Below are 22,387 nucleotides of genomic sequence, written 5' to 3'. Positions count from 1 at the left end.
ATACAAAAGACTTCTATTGTTGCCGGATGCCGAAGCACAACGCATCAATCTCAACAGAGCAGATGGAGCGGGACAGGAAGTCAGGTTTCACCAAAACAAAATGAAAACATCCGGTTAATTTTCAGAATAAAACACTCTGTGTTATCACCAGATCGTATTTCACTTAACTACAACAACAAACCAAAGTCATGATGAGCGGAGCCAGGCCTGGAGTCAACAGGTCAGAGGTTTTCAGAAGACCAGAAAGACAACATGGATGAGGAGAGGAGGAGGAGAATCCTTGATTCAGTGATTACAGCGGGGAAACCTCGGTCACATGACTCAAGCTGTGCAGCGGTCCTTTTCCGGGCTGCATTCTGGAAACGCAACCGGTGGGTGTTGATTGTTGAGAGAGCATAGAGCCTGAACAAACACAAATCTGGTGGAAGTCGGAGTAATTAGAGCAATCAAGCAAGTAGGAAGCAGGAAGTGAAACCAAACCAGACACACACTGAGAGCAAGAACTACAAAATAAAACAGGAGACACTCCGGCCTGAACTAAGAATAAATACACAACGAATACAAGCACAACACATGCATCATCTACGGGAAATGACTAAACTTAAAGGTGAATCGACTTTTTAATGGTTCTCTACCTGAAATATGTGTCCCTGTCTACAAACCCCCCGAAAATGAAAATAATCCATTCTGCCCCTGTTCTGATTTCTCCACCTTTCTGTAAATGTGTGTGAAACCAGCCGTTTCAGTTTTCAGTGTTTTTCATACGTCACAGCTCCATCCAGTCTATAACGGAGTCAGAGCTCGGAGCTTGTTCAGCCCATAGACTGTATAAAATACAACTCAACCCCTCCTCTGTTTTTCATTACCTGCACACGTGTGCTAACAAGGAGCTTAGGAGGGAGGCATGCTAGTTGTAGGCTGTCTTAATAAACACAAAGGTCGGTTTTACTCCCCACGTCTGCAGATTTCAAGATCTAGTAGATGATTTTTATTAAACATGGAAAAGTGCTAGCGCTAGTTAGCATAGCCACATAGCTACATGTTCATAGCTGTAGCTGTGTACCAAGACACACGTCGACATACTGACAAATAAAACAACAAGAAACACTAAATCTGTGACCAATCCTTCAGAAAGGTCCTGCTGCCTTTCTGGCAGAGGTCGGTCTTACTCCCCACGTCTGCAGATTTGAAGATCTAGTGGATGATTTGTATTTTTCATGGAAAAGTGCTAGCGCTAGTTAGCATAGCCAGATAGCTACATGTTAGTAGCTGTGTACCAAGACACACGTCCACATACTGATAAATAAAACAACAAGAAACACTAAATCTGTGACCAATGGTTCAGAAAGGTCCTGCTGCAGGCGCCTCTCCGTCAGGATCAGATCCTGGATCAGATTCAGAGGGTTGAAGTAACGCGGGTCTGTGAGCAGCCGTGTATATTTAGCCAACATGTAAACATTAGATCAATATGCTGGAGATCTGAGGCCACACCCACTTCCTGAGGGGGCGTGGTCAGAGAGAAAACCAACTGTTCTGAGCAGGGCTGAAAAAGAGGGGTTTACAGGCATGCCAAAATCTGATTTCAAAGTGTTTTTTTGAGCATAAACTTTAAAGACATGTTTTGGGGACCTCTTAGACCAATATATATTGATGAAAAAGAGCGTAATATGTCACTTTTAAACTAAAGGAACTCATGACATGCAAAGAAAATGAGGTGTGTGTAATCAGTTGTGGTAGATGTTTGAGTTCAAAAACATAAAATATTGATAATAACCTTTTTTGGTGGATTGTTTCTCTAGCTGGATGTGAACGGACAGCCTCTGCACCCCTACAGCGACTCCCAGATAGGCTCTCGTTCCCTCCCTAACTCCTCATCAGAGATGTGTCTCAGAAGCCAAGAGGAGCACATGGAGACCAGGTCTAACATGAGGAAACACAGCTCCATGACCAGGCTGAGCAGAGACAGCATGGACGGAGAGAGCGTGGTGTTTTACAGCTCCCCGCGCAGGATTGTGGACAGCTGTGTGCAAACTGATGATGAAGATGGCGAGGAGAGGTAACGACGTGTGTGTGTGTGTGTGTGTGTGTGTGTGTGTGTGTGTGTGTGTGTGTGTGTGTGTGTGTGTGTGTGTGTGTGTGTGTTGTGTGTTGGTGGGGTGGTATTCAAGAGTGTGTGTGGAGGTGGGTTTGATGGTGGAGGAATGTGTATGTGGATTATACAGGAGACTAAGGCTTTGTTTTAGTTGTTCTGTTATTGATATCAAACAATTTCACCCAGTCAGTATGTCACAGCCTGCACACTTAATAATGTTGGGTTAAGAAATAACCCAACCTTCACCCTTATTAATTTCATCCTCTCTGTTCCACATCACAGGTACATGATGCGCCATCGCACCAGAAGACGTGGTCGCAGTGTTGACTGCTCTGTCCAGACAGATGATGATGAGGACAAGGCCGAGACCGGGCAGCCGGTCCGACGTAGACGTTCCCGTTTCTCACGTCACACTGAGTCCAATGCCGCCAGTGGTAGCTCTGCCGCCACCAGTACCACGGCCACTGATACCAAAACCGACGCTCCCAAGATGGTGTCCTCAAGTATCGCCATCCAGACCATCAGGGAAATGTCTTGTCAGACAGAAGTGGAGCATCTAGGAAGAGTCTCCCCAGCGATCCATGTGACATTACCAGACCCAAACAAAGTAGAGATCGTGCACTACATCTCTGGTCCTGAGCGGACCCAAAAAGGCCAGTCTTTAGCATGCCAGACTGACCCTGAAGCCCAGTCACAGGTTGTTGTAGCCCCCCAGCTCAGTATACCGACCACAGTCAGTCCATATTCTTCCTCTACCAGTAGTGGAACACAACAATTGAGCTCTGCAGACCTTCTGACCCAGCAGCGCCAGCAGCAGCAAATCGCAGCAAATGCAGCCAAGTTTGAGCGACGTCGCCCCGACCCGCTTGACATCAATTACCAGCCTCACAACCACCTCCACAACGAGTCCATCTCCAGCATCATCCGGCAGCAGCATACTCCCAAATCCCCACAGGTGCTCTACTCTCCGGTCTCTCCAGTGTCTCCTCATCGCCTCCTGGAGAATTCCCTGTCCAGCGAGAGGCTGAACAAGGCCCATGTCACACCTCAGCAGAAGTCCTATACAGCTGAGTCCCCCCAGCGACACCCCTCGGTGCCCCGACCCATCAAGAGCACTCAGAGGTCTATGTCTGACCCCAAGCCCCTCAGCCCCACCACGGACGAACACACTAAGGCCAGGCTGACCCTCTATCAACAACATGCACTCCAGAGCCAGGTAAAGTCACTCAAACTGGTGATGCGCACTTTAGCATGCATTAAATGATGAATGTAGACTCATAGAGGTTCAGATTCAGGGCAGAAACTAGGTAGGTACAAGGGGGGGCATTGTTTAAAGCAGGTGTTAAACATGTTATCCTTCAGGTAGTGGTAAACTATATATTGACAAATTAATAAAATGACCCCAAGTTAAATTAAAAAGAACCAATGTTGTCTAAAAACTGTTCTTAATGTGAAAACAAGCAAAAGTAGAGCCATTACTTCTGAGTAGTGTATATAAGCTTATACTAGCTTAGGCTAGAAAAGCATATAATGTTAGTACAAGTCTATTTATCATTTACCAAGTCCAAAAGCCTTTATAGTTCAGACACCACAGGAGTAGTCTTCTTGGAAGCTGTGATAAACTGTAGGGCGAGCAGTTCCACTGGTTTCAAATCAAAGGCTGTATAAGTTCTTATTCTTGCATATATCTGGTCAATGTTGGTAGAGCTAGTAATACCTTGTCTATAATGAAACCCATGTTATTCTGGATTTAAAGATTAGATCAAAACCCAGTATTCAAATTATCAGTATTAAGCAATCAGAACTGTTGTCATCACAACTCTACAAAACAGCCAAGCACATAAAATGTTTTTCATGGAGCAGAGGCCTCCATCCAAATAACAACCAGGTGAAATGTTTCACCGAAACAGCACATCTTCATACAGTAAAAACGTCCTGTGGCACAGTCCATAAGGTTTATTATTCTTCAGGGCCTCCTGCAGCATCAAATTATCCATCAAAACCAACGATGTACAACAAATAAGAAAGCTCAACGGGACCAGAATCTGTTTTTACAAATTTATACAAAGGCCCCAGGTAACACTCCACCTCTCATCTAGCTCATTGTGAAGCACTTTATGTCATTCAGCTGAGTCAAACCCAGCAGGCCTGAACACTGACGTCTCTGTAGCCTGATTGTTGGATTGAAAACACGTCCTGGTTCCTCTTTGTACCTGTTTTCTATTATGTGAGTAACATGAGTGCTTTTCTTAGGACTTCTCTGATGACTAACTCCCTTTTTGTGGATTTTTCAGTTATCACCATTTTTTGCAGACCTTATTAATTCCACCCATTCCTCAGTTCTTAAATAAAGTGACACCAAGTCTGGAACAATAGCGTTGTAAAAAGGGGAACACAATGGAACAATCTGCTGCTCGTATGAATTATTGGTGGGAACCTGCGGTGCAGAAAGCTGCCAACAGCTTACCTACAACTAACTCAATTTGAATACTTAAGTAGAGTGAATATGTTAAGATTTATGATATTTTGGGCAGCTAAAATTGTAATGTGCTACAAATGATAGTCTCTTTGTCTCTATCTTGAGTGAAACAAAAAGAGCTTGCGGTTTGTTCCAAAGAACTGATATTTGACATTTGTGTAAGGCATATTTGCTATGCTAAATGAGCAATTAAGACACTGCCAACCTTCCAATAAATAGTAAGAGGTTTAGCCCTTGACAGTTGTAAGTGTTTAATGACATAAGATTGTTTTGCTCAGCTTTTATCTATGCCATTAATTTCCATTTGATTCCACAATCCAGTCCTGTAATACTGTTACTGCATCAAAGTTCAGTTTCAAGTGGACCAAGACCACTTTTCTAAGCTATAGCTTCAAGTGAACACAGAACTCAACAAAGGATTGGTCTAAATTCTGAATAAATACAAAAACATCTTGATATCTGAAAAGCAAAATCCAAGTGAAAAAGTTCCAAATGATTTTAAATGTTTGCATAAAAGCCAGTTTAGACTAAAGGATTTACAGGATGAGTTAAAACTTGACACTGGTAGCAATCTGCAAATCTACAACATCCTAAACAATCCAAGATGTGGATTCTGTTGTTTTCTCTGTGTAGTGAATAAAGTCTGTAACACAGTGCTGCAGGTCTGGGGGAGGGCAAGGCTAAGCTACACATGCACATACAGAGCAGAGATGCCAAAGAAGTACTATGAAGGTTGTGCTTGGGATGCATTGATACAATGTCCCTTTCATGTAGGGCTGTGAGAAGGGGTGAGCTTGTTTTAGAGGTTAATGATGAAACAATGTAGAAAATGTTTGTTTCTCTGTTTCTCTGCTTAACTCATTAGGCTCTTTTGCTTCAACACAATTACTTCCTTGCTTGTTGATTCAGGAGAGCAGAACCAAAAAAATTTGACTCACCATATCTTTAGGTTTTCATACCAACTTGGCTGTCTCTCAACTACTCATACGATTTCATTTGCTCTTTTCAGGCATGTTTTACCAGCTGACACTTAGCGTTTGACTTGACTAGCTGAGTTTTCTACAAGCTGATTGATCATCTATTTGTAATTTGACAAGCTTAGTTGCAGGTGATGCTATCAATTAGCTAATGTCCAACTGAGACTGCCCAGTTTTTGTTATATTCGAAAACTCCAAATCCATAGAAGTTGGGCCACTTTGTAAAATATGAATTCAAACAGAATTTGATGACATGAAAATTAATAAAAGTCTATATTTAATCAAAAATAGAGCAAACAAAACGTATCAATTGGTGAAACTGAAAAAATGCTAAATGCTCATTTTAAATTTGATGCCAAACGACACATTTCAAAACAGTTAGGACAGAAAACAAAACACTGAAAAATGTGTGTAATGTGAAAAAGACATGTGTATGTAGGCGCTGATTAATTGCATTCATTTGCATGAGGTTAGTAACATGGCTGAGTATAAAAAGGTTACCAAGAGAGGCTGAGTCTGTCAGAAGTAAAGATGGGAAAAGGTTCACCACTCTGGGAGACTGGGTAATAGTTCAGCAGGTCCAGAATAACACTCCTAATCATTAAACTGCAAAGAATTTCAGGATTTCATCTACTATGGTACAACATAAAAACAGGAAATCTTGAGAAAGCTCTGTACAAAAGGAACAAAGCTGATATGTGACACTCAGTGGTCATAACCTTTGGGCTTCCAGGCAGCTCTGCAACACAAACAGACATGACTCTGCAGTGGGAGTCATTGCATGGGCTCATCCATTGTCTGTGAACACAGCTTGTCACTGCATCCACAAAAGCAATTTAACGTTTCACCATGCAAAGAGGAAACCATGTTTAAACATGATCCAGAAACACATGTGTCTTCTCTAGCCCCATAAGATGAACTAAGGTGAAGTGGAAAACTGTCCTGTGGTCAAATCAAAATTTGACACTCTGTTAATCATGGATACTCCATCCTCTGCTATAAAGAGGGGAGGGACCACAGCACTTGGTTTCAGTGCACAGTTCAAACACCTGCATCCCTGATGGTATGGGCATGTATAAGTGCCCATTGCATGACTAGTTTACACATGCGGGGCATACTTACACATGATAAGTACAGGACATATGCTGCCATCCAGGTGATGCCTTTCTCAGAGAAGACCTTACTGAGCGGCTGTGGCTCAGTGGGTAGAGTAGGCCGTCCATCAATTGGAAGTTTTGCGGTTCGATCCCAGCTCCAGCAGTCACATGCCGAAGTGTCCTTGGGCACCAAACAGCTCCCTCTGTTGTTCAGAGGTGTGTGAATGTGTGTGAATGAGATTTACACTGATGGTCCCTTACTGTAGCAGCCTCTACCATCAGTGGGTGAATGTGGTGTGAATGGGTGAATGTGACGAGTAGTGTAAAAGCGCTTTGAGTGCTCAGAAAGACTAGAAAGGCGCTAGAAAGTATAACTCCATTTACCATTTACCATTTACTTATATAATACAGCAAGGAGATGCCAACAGCATTTTCCAAATATCACAACAGCATGGCTCTTAAGAGTCCAGGTGCTAAACTAGCCTGCCTGCAGTCCTGACTTCACTCCCATTGAAAACACTTGGAGCATCATGACACAAAATATGACAGAGAAGGAGACCCTTAACTGTTGAGCAGCTGAAATCAACTATCAGGCAAGAATGGGACAATGTTTCACTTTCAAATCTCCAGATGCTGGTCTCCTCTAATCCCAAACATTTACAGTTTTGTTTGAGAGTGTCGTTCACAATGCACAACAGTTGTGAACATGCCTTTGTTCCAACTGTTTTGAAATGTGTTTTACATTTAAAATTAGCATTTTGAATTTTAGGGTTATAAAAGCTTTATCTCTCCTCAATCTTTGTTCTGAGCTTGGCTTTAGTATGTAGTAATAAATAAACAACAATAAATAGATGAATGCAACACAAATTCCACTAATGTAAATGTTTTTCCATGTCCTCTAACACAAGCTCCATTCTTGTTTCCTGTTGTCTTTGTCCCTGTGTCTTTCTGTGTCTCCTTGGTCTCCCTTGTATTTCCCTGTTGTCGCATCATCTCCTTGTTTCTTCTGTTCATTGACCCTTTTTCTCAATTTGAGTTGTTCTTCCTCCTCTTCCTGTTGTTCTGTTTATCTGTTGTGAACATCATCCATCCTGTCACCGGCTTTAACTTTATTACTGCAATGTCTTTCCATTACTACCACTCCTCCTTTCTTTTCTATGCCTCTTTATTCCATTATTATTTCATATTTTATTTTTCTTCTAACTTCTTACATACACCTCTCCTAACCCTAATATCTCAATTCTTCTCTCTCTCTCTCTCTCTCTCTCTCTCTCTCTCTCTCTCTCTCTCTCTCTCTCTCTCTCTCTCTCTCTCTCTGCTATTCATTGATGTTGTTTTCTGTCACACTTCATTTTATTTATCTTGTCTTCAATTTGATTCATCTGCCTCTGTCTTCCCTCATCTTGTGTCCCTGTCTATCTCATGTTTGCATTTGATTTCCATAAATGTCTTCCATTCCCTCCATTTTCACTTGTTCCGCTCTCCACACGTTCCACCCTTTTCGATTCCCTTTCTTTCCATGGGTCTATGCCTCCCCATATTCTCCCTCCCTCTTTGTCTCATTCTAGCTGGCAGCTCTACAGCAGAGCTCGCTGCTCCGCAAGGTCAAGAGAACCCTGCCCAGCCCTCCTCCGGATGAGACTACTACAGCAGCTCATCTGCCCATGATGACACCTGCCCTTCAACAGGTCTACCTGCCCTCCGTGCCCAGCCTCAAGCCCAGCTCCAGGTCTGGCCTTGCCGCAAAGGCCAGCCTCCTCAAAGACCTTACCCATGAGCTGAAGGCCGTGGAGCAAGAGTCAACCAAGCTGAGGAAGCAACAAGCTGAACTGGAGGAGGAAGAGAAAGAGATTGATGCTAAACTTAGATACCTTGAGTTGGGCATCCATCAAAGGAAAGAGACACTGGTCAAGGAGAGGGAGAGGAGGGATATTGCCTATCTGAGGTGTATGGGGGACACTAGGGACTACATGTCTGATAGTGAGTTGAATAACTTGCGTTTGGCAGCTGCAGCTGCATCCCATGAAACCAATGGTCTGCTGTCAACAAGGCCAAGCACCGCCCCTCTCAGCCAATTCACCAGTGACCTAAACACATCTGCCCAGTACCCACCAACCTCTTCCTTCCTCTCCTGTCAGTACCCCCAGAGCCAACCACCAGCACCGACTCAGCAATCAAGTCTGCCATACCAGTCCGCCACATTCAACCAGCCACCCTATCCGACAGTGTCTCAGTCCCAGGCACTGCCACAGCCCACACCTCTCCAGAGCCACGCCCCTCCTCCAGGACCTTCTTACCAGTCTCAAACATCCTACCCCTCTCACACCTACCCCCAATCTCAACCCCCATACCCCCAGACAGACCTTGGGATACCAGCTGCACCTCAGCCTGGGCCAGGCCATACAGGTTTTGGGCCTGCACCACCTGGTCAGCCCCCATACCCCACCCACAGCTCACCCTATCCAAGTGCTGTGTCCTCCTACCCCAGCCAGACCACCCCGTACCCTGGGCAGCCCCAAGCTGATATCCTGACAGTCCATCCAGGAAGACCAAGGCAGACTTCACTTGCTGACCTGGAGCACAAGATGCCCACCAACTATGAGACGATCAGCAACCCAACTGTTGTGGTAACTACAACAGCCCAGGATGCTACCTATTCCAGTAGTGCCCCCTCCTATGGTCAGTACACTGGATCCACAACCATGGCCAGCTCCTATGGGCCCTATGGCTCAGCACCAGTGTCCAGCAGCTACGGTGGGTACTCTACCATGCCACCAAGCACTTATGGCCAGTATACCTCAGCCTCAGCTGGTTCTTATGGCCAGTACACCACAACCACTGCTAATACTTATGGCTACACTACCACCACAGCAAGCTCTTACGGACAATACACCGCTACAGTGTCCAATGCCTACGGGCACTCTGTAGACAGTCCCTCTACCTACAGCACTGCAGATGGGATGTATGGGGCTCCTGGCTTAGAGCAAAGCATCCCAAGGAACTACATGATGATTGATGATGTAAGTGAGCTTACGGCAAAAGATGGGCTGGGCACGATGACGGGGGACATGATGCATCATGGCGGCAGTGGGCGTTATCCAGGCGACATCCATGGCCACAGCAGCACCATTGGCAGCACGACACGTGGGGGAACTGGCAGCTCCTCTTACGGCAGGGCACCTGAAGAAGAAGCAGCGATGCAGGAAGACCTGTACGACCACCATGGCAGGGGTAAGAGCAGCTACAGGCACGGACCTCTAGGGGGCAGCAGCAGCAGCGTGAGCGCTAGCACGGGTGGGGGATCCCCCTATTACTATGACTTCGACTGCAAACACGGCAGCATCCGCTCAGGGGTACAGAAACATTCGTCTTCCTCTAGAAGCCTTCTGGCTCCTGCTGTTATGTCCACCAAGCGCAGCAAGCACAGAAAACTGGGGAGCATCGAGCAAAAAATCTCGAAGTTTTCCCCTATTGAAGAGGCTCGGGATGTGGAGGCAGACCTGGCCTCTTATTCCTCAGCAGGTGGGGCTTACACCGCCGCTCACATTCGAGGGCGCCAGCTGATAGAGGATTATGGCTTTAAGAGGAGTGCTTACAATGGCGGCAGTGGCACCAGTCAAACTAGTCGATGCTACGGTTCACTGGAGGAGGACGATCGGATTTATTATACTTCCACCGGCCGCTCCCGTTCCACCGGCTACGGCATGGACAAGATCTCAGCCAGGGACTATCCTGGGTATCGCAGCCGATCTTACGAGAGGGACGATCGCTCCTACAGATCTGGCTATAGCCGAGGGCGCCACCCAACTCGCCAGTACTCTGAAGAGGAGAGCCCACTCAGTCCTCTGGGGAGGTTTATGGGTTCCGGGCGATCATCAAGCTTAGGTCCCGACCCATATGACAGCCGCAGCAGTAAATATCAGTACTATTATGGCCAATATGGTTCCAGCCACTCGCTCCCAGATGTACAAGACCACATACGGGACCTTCCCCGGACCCACGTCTACAAATCGGAAGATACATACATAATAGACGATTATCATTGCGCTGTGTCAGACAGTGAAGGTAATTGTGGGAGCTGAATGCCCACACAGTCTCACTACCTACTACTGCCCCCACCGTTTATCTAAACGTCCCCCACCCAGGGATAGGCTTAGAGAAAGAGAAAGAAAAAAAAGAGAAAGAGATAGTTGTTGCATGCTGATGTTGTCTTCTTCCTGAGAGCCACTTGGAGCTCTAATATCAGTGGACTGCTGTCTGTCTGTCTGCCTGCCTGTTCGTCCTTCCGCCTGTTCGTCCAGTCGTCTGTCTGTCCGATATTCGCATGGTTCTTCGGCGTGGTGCTTTTCTTCGTTCGCTACACTCTGAGTCACTTGAAAGGTCTCCTTTGCACGACACCGAAGCACTGTTTTTCCTTTACAGGATTCTGTCTTCAATTATATCTGTGTCATTGAGGTTTTGTTTACATGTGCTTTGGTTCATGAATTCTTTGTCTACACTGCAAAACTGTTCTGCCACAATCAGTTCTATTCTTTCCCCTTATCTTTCACAAAGGGCCAGCAGTATGGGCTCAGTGCCAAACAAAGAAAACATTCTTATTTGCATAAAGATCACAACAGGAATAAAGTGTTGACACTGTATTCACAGAACGGTGATTTGTGCAAGTACATTTCCCTCCATGGCATAAAGCTTTTAAATGGAGTTGAAACTAATTAGCTAATAAATAAAGAACAGCTGGAAGTGTCAGTTTTGCAGTGTTTCTTTTATCTAGTGAATACTGGCTTGTAATGTGTGGAAGTGATGTGAAGTGTATTCTGCATGGGTGTAGAAATTTTATTTTTATTTCTGCCTTTCTTTCTGTGTCTTCTCCCTCCTATTCTTTTCTTTTGCATGCGGTTGGTCTTCTCTTCCTGCCTCCTTCCTTCTCTCAGCCTGCATGCCGCTGTCTCCAAACGACATGGAGATTGACTGTGATCTGCTTTCGGTTTCCAAAGCCTACCATCTGGGCCAAGAAGAAACGGACTGGTTTGAGAAGCCACGCACCAGTTCGCGACACTACGGTCACTCAACTGGGAGGAGCCGCCACGCTGTAAAACACACCTACCATGATTATGATGAGCCTCCTGAGGAGGACCTATGGCCCCAGGATGAGTATGGCCAAGGAGGGCGACACTCTGCATCCCGCGACCACAGACACCACGGCAGCTCTGGCCGACACACGTCCTCATCACGTCATTCAGATGAGCAAAGAGCTTCCAGGTCCTCTAAGGCGCACCCTAAAGACCCATCAATGCGCCATGACCCTTCAGGACGTTCATCATCCTCAGGAAGGCGAGGCGAGTCAAGGTCTGGAGCTTACCACTCTGCTGACTACTCCCGGGATCCATCTGGGCATCACCACAGTCAGCGTTCCTCTAGACAGGGGGACCCACACCGTTCCTCACGCAGCAAGTCCCAGCCGCCAGGAGATATGCAGGGCCAACCACCAGGTACACATGTTACCAATACACTTACCTTAGAACAGTACTCTTTATGTAAGCCTGACAGCATTAAAGCTCTACCTAGATGATGAAAAGGAACATGTTGTTAGAACTATAACTCTAAAAGAGATGTTGTCCAGCTAAGTGTTGTTTAATTATGTTTATGGACATATTTTTTATTTGCCTGTCTATTTGACCATTGAGAGAAAGATGTATAACTATATCCATATGATACCATCGTGCATTTCAAACATGTAGAAGAAGCAGGAAGAGATATCATTCAAAAGTAAATTGCGTGATCATTTTCATGGCTGTAACATTACCTCATTCAGATTCTGTGCAGCAGAAAGTCTGGAAAATATCCAGAAGAAGATATGGTGCCAAAAGGTCTTCATTTAAAACAAATTATGGGTCCATAACTTGATAATTAAAAGGCTTATTTCTACAGAACAAGAGCACTAAAATGTTTCACTCAAGGGAAACTACTGCTCCCATAAATATATCATACTCTGTTAAAAGTAATGTTATTGCTGTGGAAATAGTCAGATAAGAAGGCTTATTAAATTGAGGTGGGTAAAGGGGCTTCATTATTTTGATAGGGGAAGGGGTGGTGAAAGACGGTGATAATGTTATATGACTTTACTGTTAAAGGGCCACTTCAGGCTGGACGAGGTATGAGTACCACACCATCCCAAAGTGTGAATTCCACCAACGAGCCCCTCTGTCCATAGCAGCATCAAATTAATCGTCTTAGCTCACTTGTGTGCACAACCAGCTGATGATAAACTATATATGATATACGAATATTCTCTGCCTCAATGTATGACACAAACAATAGACACTGTAGCTGCTGCTTCAAAAGGCTGGCCGCTAACAGTGTTAACAAGGGATGTAAGCAATTCATCGATTCATTGATTGTTAGGAAATTACTCAAAAAATGCATTTTTGTTTTCAATTTTCCGTCACATGGACCAAACATTATGTGGTCTCATATTACACTCAACTATCAGGGAGGTGTTTTAAGTTTAAAGCATGTTTCCATGTGAATCAGCTGTTAAAGGTGAAGCGCTTTTTAAAGACGATCAATACACAACTGCTGCCGGCAAGGACACGGACAAGAAGGTTGATGACTTTAAACAGGACATTTCCCCACCTTTGGATACAAAGCCATCAGACTGGTGGGAATTGGTTGTACGCCATGTTTGCAGAGCAGCAACATCAGAGCTGTCTAAGCTTTTCTGCAGCTGGACTCCAGGCTGACACTTAACATACTCATTTTTCTCAATAAGAACGAGTAGACAGAAACCTAAACAGTGTGAGTCTGAAGTACTTTACTGTTAGTAGTTAAGAATATATAAGAAAATTATTTTTGAGCCTGATCGTTGTTAATCAGTGTTAAACGTGTACCCGTATGCAATACCATCAGTTATATTCATTTTGCTGCTGTGAAAAATATAATTTAGGGAAAAACAACTTATTTGGCCTTGTTTTTGACCTAAGAAAACTCAATTATTTTTTGGGGATTAATCGATATTGAACATTAGCATTTCCAAGAAGGAATCACGGAAAATACTTAAAATTTACATCCTGGTATTAACGTTACCTGGATAAGCATAGACTCAACCAAGAGGTAAACCTGCAACACAACTTGTAAGTTTGGCTCAATAGAGTCAGACTGATGTCAACTGGAAGGTTATTACAGAGGCCAAGCAGCCTGCTGGCATCCTGCAGGATGGAATTTATGGTCATAAGACATCAGTAATAACTCATTTCTTTACATTTGTGAGTTATTGAAAAACCTCTCAGAGCCTGACCTCTATGGATAGTTGGCCAGCATGTTTAAAGGGGACATATCACGCTTTTTTCATCAATATATATTGGTCTAAGAGGTCCCCAAAACATGTCTTTAAAGTTTATGCTCAAAAAAACACTTTGAAATCAGATTTTGGTCTGCCTGAAAAACCTTCTTCTTCAGTCCTCCTCAGAACACTCTGTTTTCCCTCTGACCACGCCCCCTCAGGAAGTGGATGTGCCTCGGCTGTCCAGCACGTTGATCTAATGTTTACATGTTGGCTGAATATACACGGCTGCTCAGAGATCACGTTACTTCAACCCTCTGAATCTGATCCTGATGGAGAGGCGCCTGCAGCAGGACCTTTCTGAAGGATTGGTCACAGATTTAGTGTTTCTTGTTATTTTATTTGTCAGTATGTAGACGTGTGTCTTGGTACACAGCTACAGCTATGAACATGTAGCTATGTGGCTATGCTAACTAGCGCTAGCACTTATCCATGACAAATAAAAATCCTCCACTAGATCTTCAAATCTGCAGACGTGGGGACTAAAACCGACCTTTGTGTTTATTAAGACAGCCTACAACTAGCATGCCTCCCTCCTAAGCTCCTTGTTAGCACACGTGTGCAGGGAATGAAAAACGGGCGAGGGGATTCAGTATTATTTTATACAGTCTATGGGCTGAACAAGCTCCGAGCTCTGACTCCGTGACAGACCGGATATTGTTGTTACGTAACAAAAACACTGAAGTCTGAAACGGCTCGTTTCAAACACATTTACAGAAAGGTGGAGAAATCAGAACAGGGACAGAATGGATTTTTTTCATTCTCGGGGGGTTTGTAGACATGCCAGGGAAACATATTTCAGGTAGAGAACCATTCAAAAGTCCATTTTGCATGATATGTCACCTTTAAGCACCCACTGTCATTATATGGTCAAAATGTATGTTTGGCTTTGGTTTAAATTTGGTCTGTGGTATTCTAATTGTTTTAGGCTATTGGTACAAGTCCCACATTGCAAACTTGACAACAAAATGTCACCAAAATTCAAATAGGTGGTGGGAGATGTTATGCCTTTGAAAGGCACTGAAACCTGAGAATCATCATTGTAGAAACAGATTTTAATTCCAGGGACTGCGTATAATTTTGCCAAGGGAAAAAAAGAGGGACAGGAACAGAGCCTTGGGGTTCTCCATCATTCACACCAGATTTATTTATTTGTTTATTTTTTTTTATTTTAGGCCACACTAAGAAAGCATGTGAGTGTAGTTTCAGTAAATAACAATCAATCAATCAATCAATCAATCAATCAATCAATCAATCAATCAATCAATCTTTATTTGTGTAGCGCCAAATCAGTTGGTCTAGACCGTACTCTATGTTCTATTATTAACAAACACCCCACATCAAGTCGGATCAGATCCAGTCCCATCTTCCAGACAGGACTCAGTCTGATCTCATCTTAATCCACCATGAGCAGAGCACTTTGCAGCATTTAGCAAGTTACAGTGGCAAGGACAAAGTTCCTTTAACAGACAGAAACCTCCAGCAGGACCAGACTCATGTTAGACACACATCTGCTGAGACTGTGTTGGAGAGAGGGATAGAGGGAGATAATAGACTTTATAAAAGTTTTTGAGTTCTGCTGAGTTCACCAAGCCAAACCCACAGGAAGTCACTTGTTAAAGAGGACCATGAAAGATATTGAATATGTGAAATGACATTTTTATAACTGTTTACCAAAGACCTTCACACATTTGTTAAACTATAATACACTCTTGATTATCATCAGAGCTATCACAAGTTGTTATCTTTGGAAAATTACCTGTGATATATATTTCTTTCCTTGGAGGCAGGAAAGCAGGAACATTTAATTTCCCCTGTTGTTCAGCCTGAGTTTGATTCTCCTCTACAATCAACTGTCCCCTCAGGGATCAACAGTTTTTAATTAACTATGCCGAGCGTTCCTTTCAGATAAATGTTCCCTCCCAGGGCAGAGCTGTGGCTGTGTTCCTGGCACTGTTCTCATTAAATCACCGACTCCATCTTTGCTTACAACATTTGTGGCATGTCACCCTCTCTTTTGTGCTGCCTTACCTATCAATCGTAATATATTTTTGGGGGACTTTTGCCTTTGTTAGATAGGACAGCTGAAAAGCGACAGGAAATGTGGGGAGTAGAGTGTGGGAAGACATGCAGGAAATGGTCACAGCCCTGAATCGAACCGGCGACCTCTGCAACGAGGACTATAGCCTCTGTATGTGGGCTGCTTAGACGGCTAGGCCACCAGCGCCCCCAATCGCAATATTTTAAAATGATTTAAAACTTTGAAGCCTTCAAAAAAAAAAGAACAAAATCTTGTGAAATGAAACCTGCTGTTTTTAAAAATTATACTTTTAGAAAAGATAAACTTTGTAAAAGGCAAATAAACCTGGGCAAGATAAAGAGTTCCAATAATATGGACCTCACTGACCAGGCGATCAGTCATGATCTTTTTCAACAAGCACAGAAGACAAGAAACTGTTGACAGGGACATAACACCTAAAGAGGCAAATCCTTCTTCATGTCACTCATTCCCTGAGTTTGGACAACACACTAAAGACCGCAGGGTTCAGCTGATATCATGTTTTGTATCATAAGCTGTAAAAGGTGAATGCTGAATCCGGTCCTCTCTTTTACCTCCATGTTGGTAAGAAAGGGGCCATTTTTTAACCCTGAACCAGAACTTTTCGTTGAAAAAAGTAAATCCATCCTTTCCCTCCAGGTTCCTCCAGGTCTGGTAGTGCTTCCCGTGCTCAGGGCCCAGCTGGCGGGCCAATGGGATCAGGGCGCCAGGGTGGTCCAGGTGCCCCAACAGATGTGGCCCCAGGACAGAGGACTCAGCTTCAACAGCAGGCCCAGACATCAGCAGCCAGGCCAGGGCAGCCAGGTGCTGCAGCAGCAACTGGTCCTCAGCAGCAGTCCCCAGCCCAGGGACAAGGCATGGGCATGGGCATGGGCATGGGGCAGAACCAAGCAAAGCCCGGGCAGATGGGACCAGCCGGTGGACCCATGGGGCAGGCCAGACAGACAGGTCCAGCGGGACCCGCACCAGCCACCATGGTGAGAGAAGAAGACTTCTTAAAGAAAGAGTGTTAGGACCTTTTAAAAAGTTTACTTGTTGAAGAAAGATGGATTCATTATGAATATAAAAAGATAAGCTATCACTTCAGTTTAAAGCACAGAAGAACATCCAAATATAACATTTCCTTTCACCCAGACTTTACACCACTCTTCCCCTCAGCTCATGCCTTCTCTCCATCTTGCCCCCCTCAGAGACAGAAGCTGGCCCATCTCCTCCCAGTTTTGATGGTTTATTTATATTCTGCTGTGTCTGTTGGCAGGCCTTATCTAACACTGAGATTAACACAGAGGCAGCTGATAACTGAATGTAGCTGATTCACTGTCTGCTACACACTGAAGAAATTGGCACTCCAAATGTCTGCTTGCCAAACCTATTCCGCCCTGCATTTCCTCCACGGATCATTAATCCATGTCAATCTGTGGGCTAAAGGAGTCTTAACTCCTGAATGTAACATTAACTATGACTTTCCACATAGTTTCATGACTCCCCTCTTGAATTCAGTCTGTCTCCAGCCGACATATGAATGCAATGGCAATGATGTTTACAAAGCCACTGTCACTATTATAAATATCCCCAAATTATTCATGATTTCCTCCAGCTCCTAAAAGGCGTTCATGATTTTCATATTGCTGCATTGTTGTATTATCCGAAGGGAAGCCAAGTGAAATAATTCATATGGTCTGGTATCAAATTATGCAGCAATGTGTCTGGGAAATTATTCTGAAAGCTCTGCTGTGGAATAGCTCTGACAGGAAGCCATAAACACAAAATGGTATTTTTTCATACAATTATTATTCAGTCTGCAAACTCATCCACTTAAACTTTTATGTTTGGTCCTTTGTGTAATTAAACGCATTGATTAAGGAGTTGTAAATAATGAAATCCTATAAGGGGAGCGATGCCTCATAATGCACCACCTCAGCTTTGCCAGAGCCAAACTGGAGTGAGCGGAGAAGCAGGCTGAATATTATGTGATTATTTGGCTTCAGTCCAGTGCCTGTTAAATCAGGTTTATAATGGAAGTGTTTTTAAACTGGAGACACACAAAGAGCGCACAGATAAGGGACAACAATATAGACACACACAAGAGCAATCTAACTCTACTCCCTGTGCTCAGATATACTCATTTAAACAGTTACAATGGAATAGACCTGGTCTGCAGCTCACATTAATGTATTCAGTACATCTGCTGACCACTGTAGTTTAGTTTAAGATGTTCAGGCCAGCACTGGGTTGCACCAGCTGTGCGTAAGTTCGGATGTAGCCTAGTTTGAAAGTCATTTCTAATTCAGGATGGACTTTACTCTAACACTTTACTTTAAAGGTGACATATCACGCTTTTTTCATAAATATATGTTGGTCTAAGAGGTCCCCAAAACATGTCTTTAAAGTTTAAGCTCAAAAAAACACTTTGAAATCAGATTCTGGCCTGCCTGAAAAACCCTCTTCTTCAGCCCTCCTCAGAACACTCTGTTTTCTCTCTGACCACGCCCCCTCAGGAAGTGGATGTGCCTCGGCTGTCCAGCACGTTGATCTAATGTTTACATGTTGGCTGAATATACACGGCTGCTCACAGATCACGTTACTTCAACCCTCTGAATCTGATCCAGAATCTGATCCTGACGGAGAGGCGCCTGCAGCAGCACCTTTCTGAAGGATTGGTCACAGATTCTGTGTTTCTTGTTGTTTTATTTGTCAGTATGTAGACGTGTGTCTTGGTACACAGCTACGACATGTAGCTATGTGGCTATGCTAATTAGCGCTAGCACTTATCCATGATAAATAAAAATCATCCACTAGATCTTCAAATCTGCAGACGTGGGGAGTAAAACCGACCTTTGTGTTTATTAAGACAGCCTACAACTAGCATGCCTCCCTCCTAAGCTCCTTGTTAGCACACATTTGTGCAGGTAATGAAAAACGGAGGAGGGATTCAGTATTATTTTATACAGTCTATGGGCTGAACAAGCTCCGAGCTCTGACTTCAGTTACAGACCGGATATTGTTGTTACGTAACAAAAACACTGAAGTCTGAAACGGCTCGTTTCACACACATTTACAGAAAGGTGGAGAAATCAGAACAGGGGCAGAATGGATTTTTTTCATTCTCGGGGGTTTGTAGACAGGGACACATATTTCAGGTTGAGAACAATTAAAAAGTCCATTTTGCATGATATGTCACCTTTAACACTTCACCAGCTCAGATAGTTCCAACATTAACATTAATTACAAATTAAATTTTACACCTCCCTCTGAGTAAAGATGTAAAGTCCTCCGTAACAGACCGGTTGTCATGGCGCTCTGTTTTCAAAGATAGGATCATGTGAAGGATGAGGAGAAGCAGAGAGTTCAACCAGCTGTGATGTGTGGACAACACTCTCTGTGTTAGATCACATGAGGAATAAACGTACGATGACTCTGATCTTAACTCACACTTTAGTTTCCCTCGAGTGGAGATAATCACTGTTCATCTGCACAACATTAGAGTACTGTATATTAATGTACCGTATGTTGTAGTTCACAATTTCACCACTGGATGTCACTGTTGTTATTTTACACTATAGATTAATTATCACCATATCAAAGTGCTTTGTCATAGTTTACCTTTATGTTGCTCTTTGTTGATTAACAGGAGTTATGTTAGTTATGATTAGCCGTTAGCTTGTTTAGAGGCAATGAGGCTAACGGGAGTTAGCACTTTAACAAACACCCCATCAAGACAAAAAGCTATTCAAAGGCCAAGCCGAGTGAAAACGTCATACCAATGTCATGATTAGTTCGGATGTTATGCTCCACGATTTAAGATGAACCTTACGTCTCTGTGGTGAAACCAAACAACGACACAACTTGAGTTATAAACAAACTAGTTTCAACATATGGTTTAGTGACGACTTCACACCCTAACTTAGGACTCAGCTTATGCAGAGCTGTTGCAACAGGCCACATAGATGCAAATTAACAGAGCAATACAAAAGCATGAAATTGCTCACAATGACTCAGCAGGTATCAACTATTCTCAACTGAGTCAACTCAGGCAAAGAGATGAGGTGGAAATGGTTGAAAAGACAAAACAAATGTGTCCAGTGTTTTCAGGAGGAAATGTGTCTTCTTCGTTTTGTAGAGTGGAAGAATGAATTTACATCCTTTAGACATTTAAAACGACTACCTAACTGAATATTTTGTAATGTAATACAGATTTTATAAAACCAGTGGCAGCAATGAGCAGTCACATCACAGCCAGTCTTCCTTTTTGATGTAAAGCAATACTTTATGTATGCTGGCTCAGACCATAGACTGTATAAAAAATGGACGTAGTATCCGCAACGTAACCCATCTGTTTTTGAAGAGCTGTTTTGAAGCCAATCGACGGTGGGTGCCATATTGGAAATGCTAAACTCAACCTAACTTCAGTCGAGCTAGTGTGAGGTAAAGAGGCGGACTTTAGCCTTTTCACTAACAGCTAGTGTCAATCAAGTCAGTCATGCCCTTATTTGGGAGAAACTTAATATCTTTGAAAATACAGAGTTATAAAAAAAAACACCCGTACAGTGTGTGCTGATAGAGAAATTAGCTACTCAGACCTAAACTGTTTTTTGAACCAGACTGTAAACATGTTTATTTCTGCTGTAAAGATCGTCTTCTTTGAATGGGTGTGTATGTGGTTTCTGGTGTTTCTGCAGCCAGCCTCAAGTGGATGTTCAAGGAACTGCAGTTTTTAACACTTCTGCATGGGCTTCATATTTAAGATAAGAAGATAAGATAAGATAGTCCTTTACTCGTCCCACAACGGGGAAATTACTAAAAAGTTAAGAGCAATTAAAATTAAAATTAAAGAGATAAAAAATAAGCATATCTTACAACATATATATATATATATATATATTATTGGTTATAGAGTCTGACCACTGCAGGAAGAATAGACCTGCAATATCTCTCCGTGAGACACCGCGGGTGAAGAAGTCTGTCACTGAACGAGCTACTTAGTGTTGTTATGGTCTCTTGGAAGGAGAGTTTGCCTCTTGGCTCATACCGACAAATTTAAGATGCCAGCTCTTTTGCAGCTGAGTCATGTTCAGTCTGGTCACCCGGTGTTCTTTTAAGAGGAGATAGGTCGCTAGTTTTCAATGGCACAGCAACTCTCTTATCAGCATCAGTCATGGCAGCTGTCTGAAACAGTCAGGACCCCCACTTTGAAAAACACAGATCTGGAGGATTCCAATGTCACGTTCACACCAGACGCAAGTGATCATGCTATTCCTTAGACTGTAAAAAATATGCACGTAGTATCCGTGACGTCACCCATCTGTTTCTGAACGCTGTTTTGAAGCCAATCGGCAGCGGCGGCAGCCATGTTGCTTCTGTGGAGCCAGTGTCACGTAAAGAGGCGGGCTTTGAGCCTCCTAGCCAACAGCTGCAGTGTTCCTGCAGGCAGTTGTGCCTCTCATTGGAAGACTAGTAATCTGAATATCTTTGAAATTGCCGAATTAGAAAAAAATTCAGCCCCCTCACAGTGAGAGGACATCGAGAAATGAGCTATCCAGACTACACTCATCTTTTGTACCAGACTGTAAACATGTTTATTAATGCTGCAAAGATCGTCTTTTTCCCATTCATGTGTATGTGACTTCCGGTACTTCCGGAGCCAGCCTCAAGCGGATCCTCGATGAACTGCAGTTTTTAACACTTCCACATTGGACTCATATTTTTAGACTGGAGGTTGCCGCTTGTGCTATTCGCACAGATACAGACCACGAGTGCTCAAGACACACAGTTTCACAAGGGGGGGGCGTTTTCCCACGCCACACTAGTCTGTTGTTGTCCAACATGGTTGAGCTCGCGGACATTGAATAGGGAAGCTGGTTATGCTAAAGTGGTCAGAGCTAACTTCCTACTACAACCCGGATTCAAGTGACAGATAAAGGTTTTCACAACTCAGCAGATAATCCTCCTCCCTCTCTGTCCTCACAGTGAGCTCCTGTTTATTCCTGATCCCATAAAAACAGGTAGAGTCACAGAGTTCAGGGAAGCTGTACAGAGATACAATCAAAGTGTTCCATATATTCCAGATGAATGAATCTCCGCTGGTCCATACGTCACACCACACGTCACTGGGTTATCTGCATGCTGATTGGCTATCATGCCGTGATGGATTTGCGGGAATTTAGATATTTCAACTCTGGCGAATCGCGCCATTTCCATCGCCAGACTGCTACTCGCATCTATTTGCATCTCTACATTGACATTGGCATTTACATGTAATTCAGTCGCGCAAGTGATTTTTTTCACGTTTGGTGTGAACGCCCCATTAACCTCCACAGCTTGCATTCCCAAAACATACAGTATGT

The 22,387-nt window shown here is 43.7% G+C and overlaps 1 protein-coding gene across 1 annotated transcript in view; it reads left to right on the top strand.

The window, feature by feature from the left end:
• Positions 1-22,387, top strand: part of bsna (bassoon presynaptic cytomatrix protein a) — a 226,481-nt gene that overhangs the window by 170,151 nt on the left and 33,943 nt on the right. The window contains exons 9-13 of the mRNA XM_034696727.1: positions 1,800-2,056; positions 2,375-3,308; positions 8,214-10,710; positions 11,640-12,134; positions 16,683-17,020. Of these exons, the coding sequence (XP_034552618.1) occupies positions 1,800-2,056; positions 2,375-3,308; positions 8,214-10,710; positions 11,640-12,134; positions 16,683-17,020 (4,521 nt within the window). The remainder of the gene's footprint in view (positions 1-1,799; positions 2,057-2,374; positions 3,309-8,213; positions 10,711-11,639; positions 12,135-16,682; positions 17,021-22,387) is intronic.

Source organism: Notolabrus celidotus, chromosome 11 (genome assembly GCF_009762535.1).
Source record: "Notolabrus celidotus isolate fNotCel1 chromosome 11, fNotCel1.pri, whole genome shotgun sequence".
NCBI lineage: Eukaryota > Metazoa > Chordata > Actinopteri > Labriformes > Labridae > Notolabrus > Notolabrus celidotus.
This window is presented reverse-complemented; position numbering and strand designations above follow the sequence as displayed.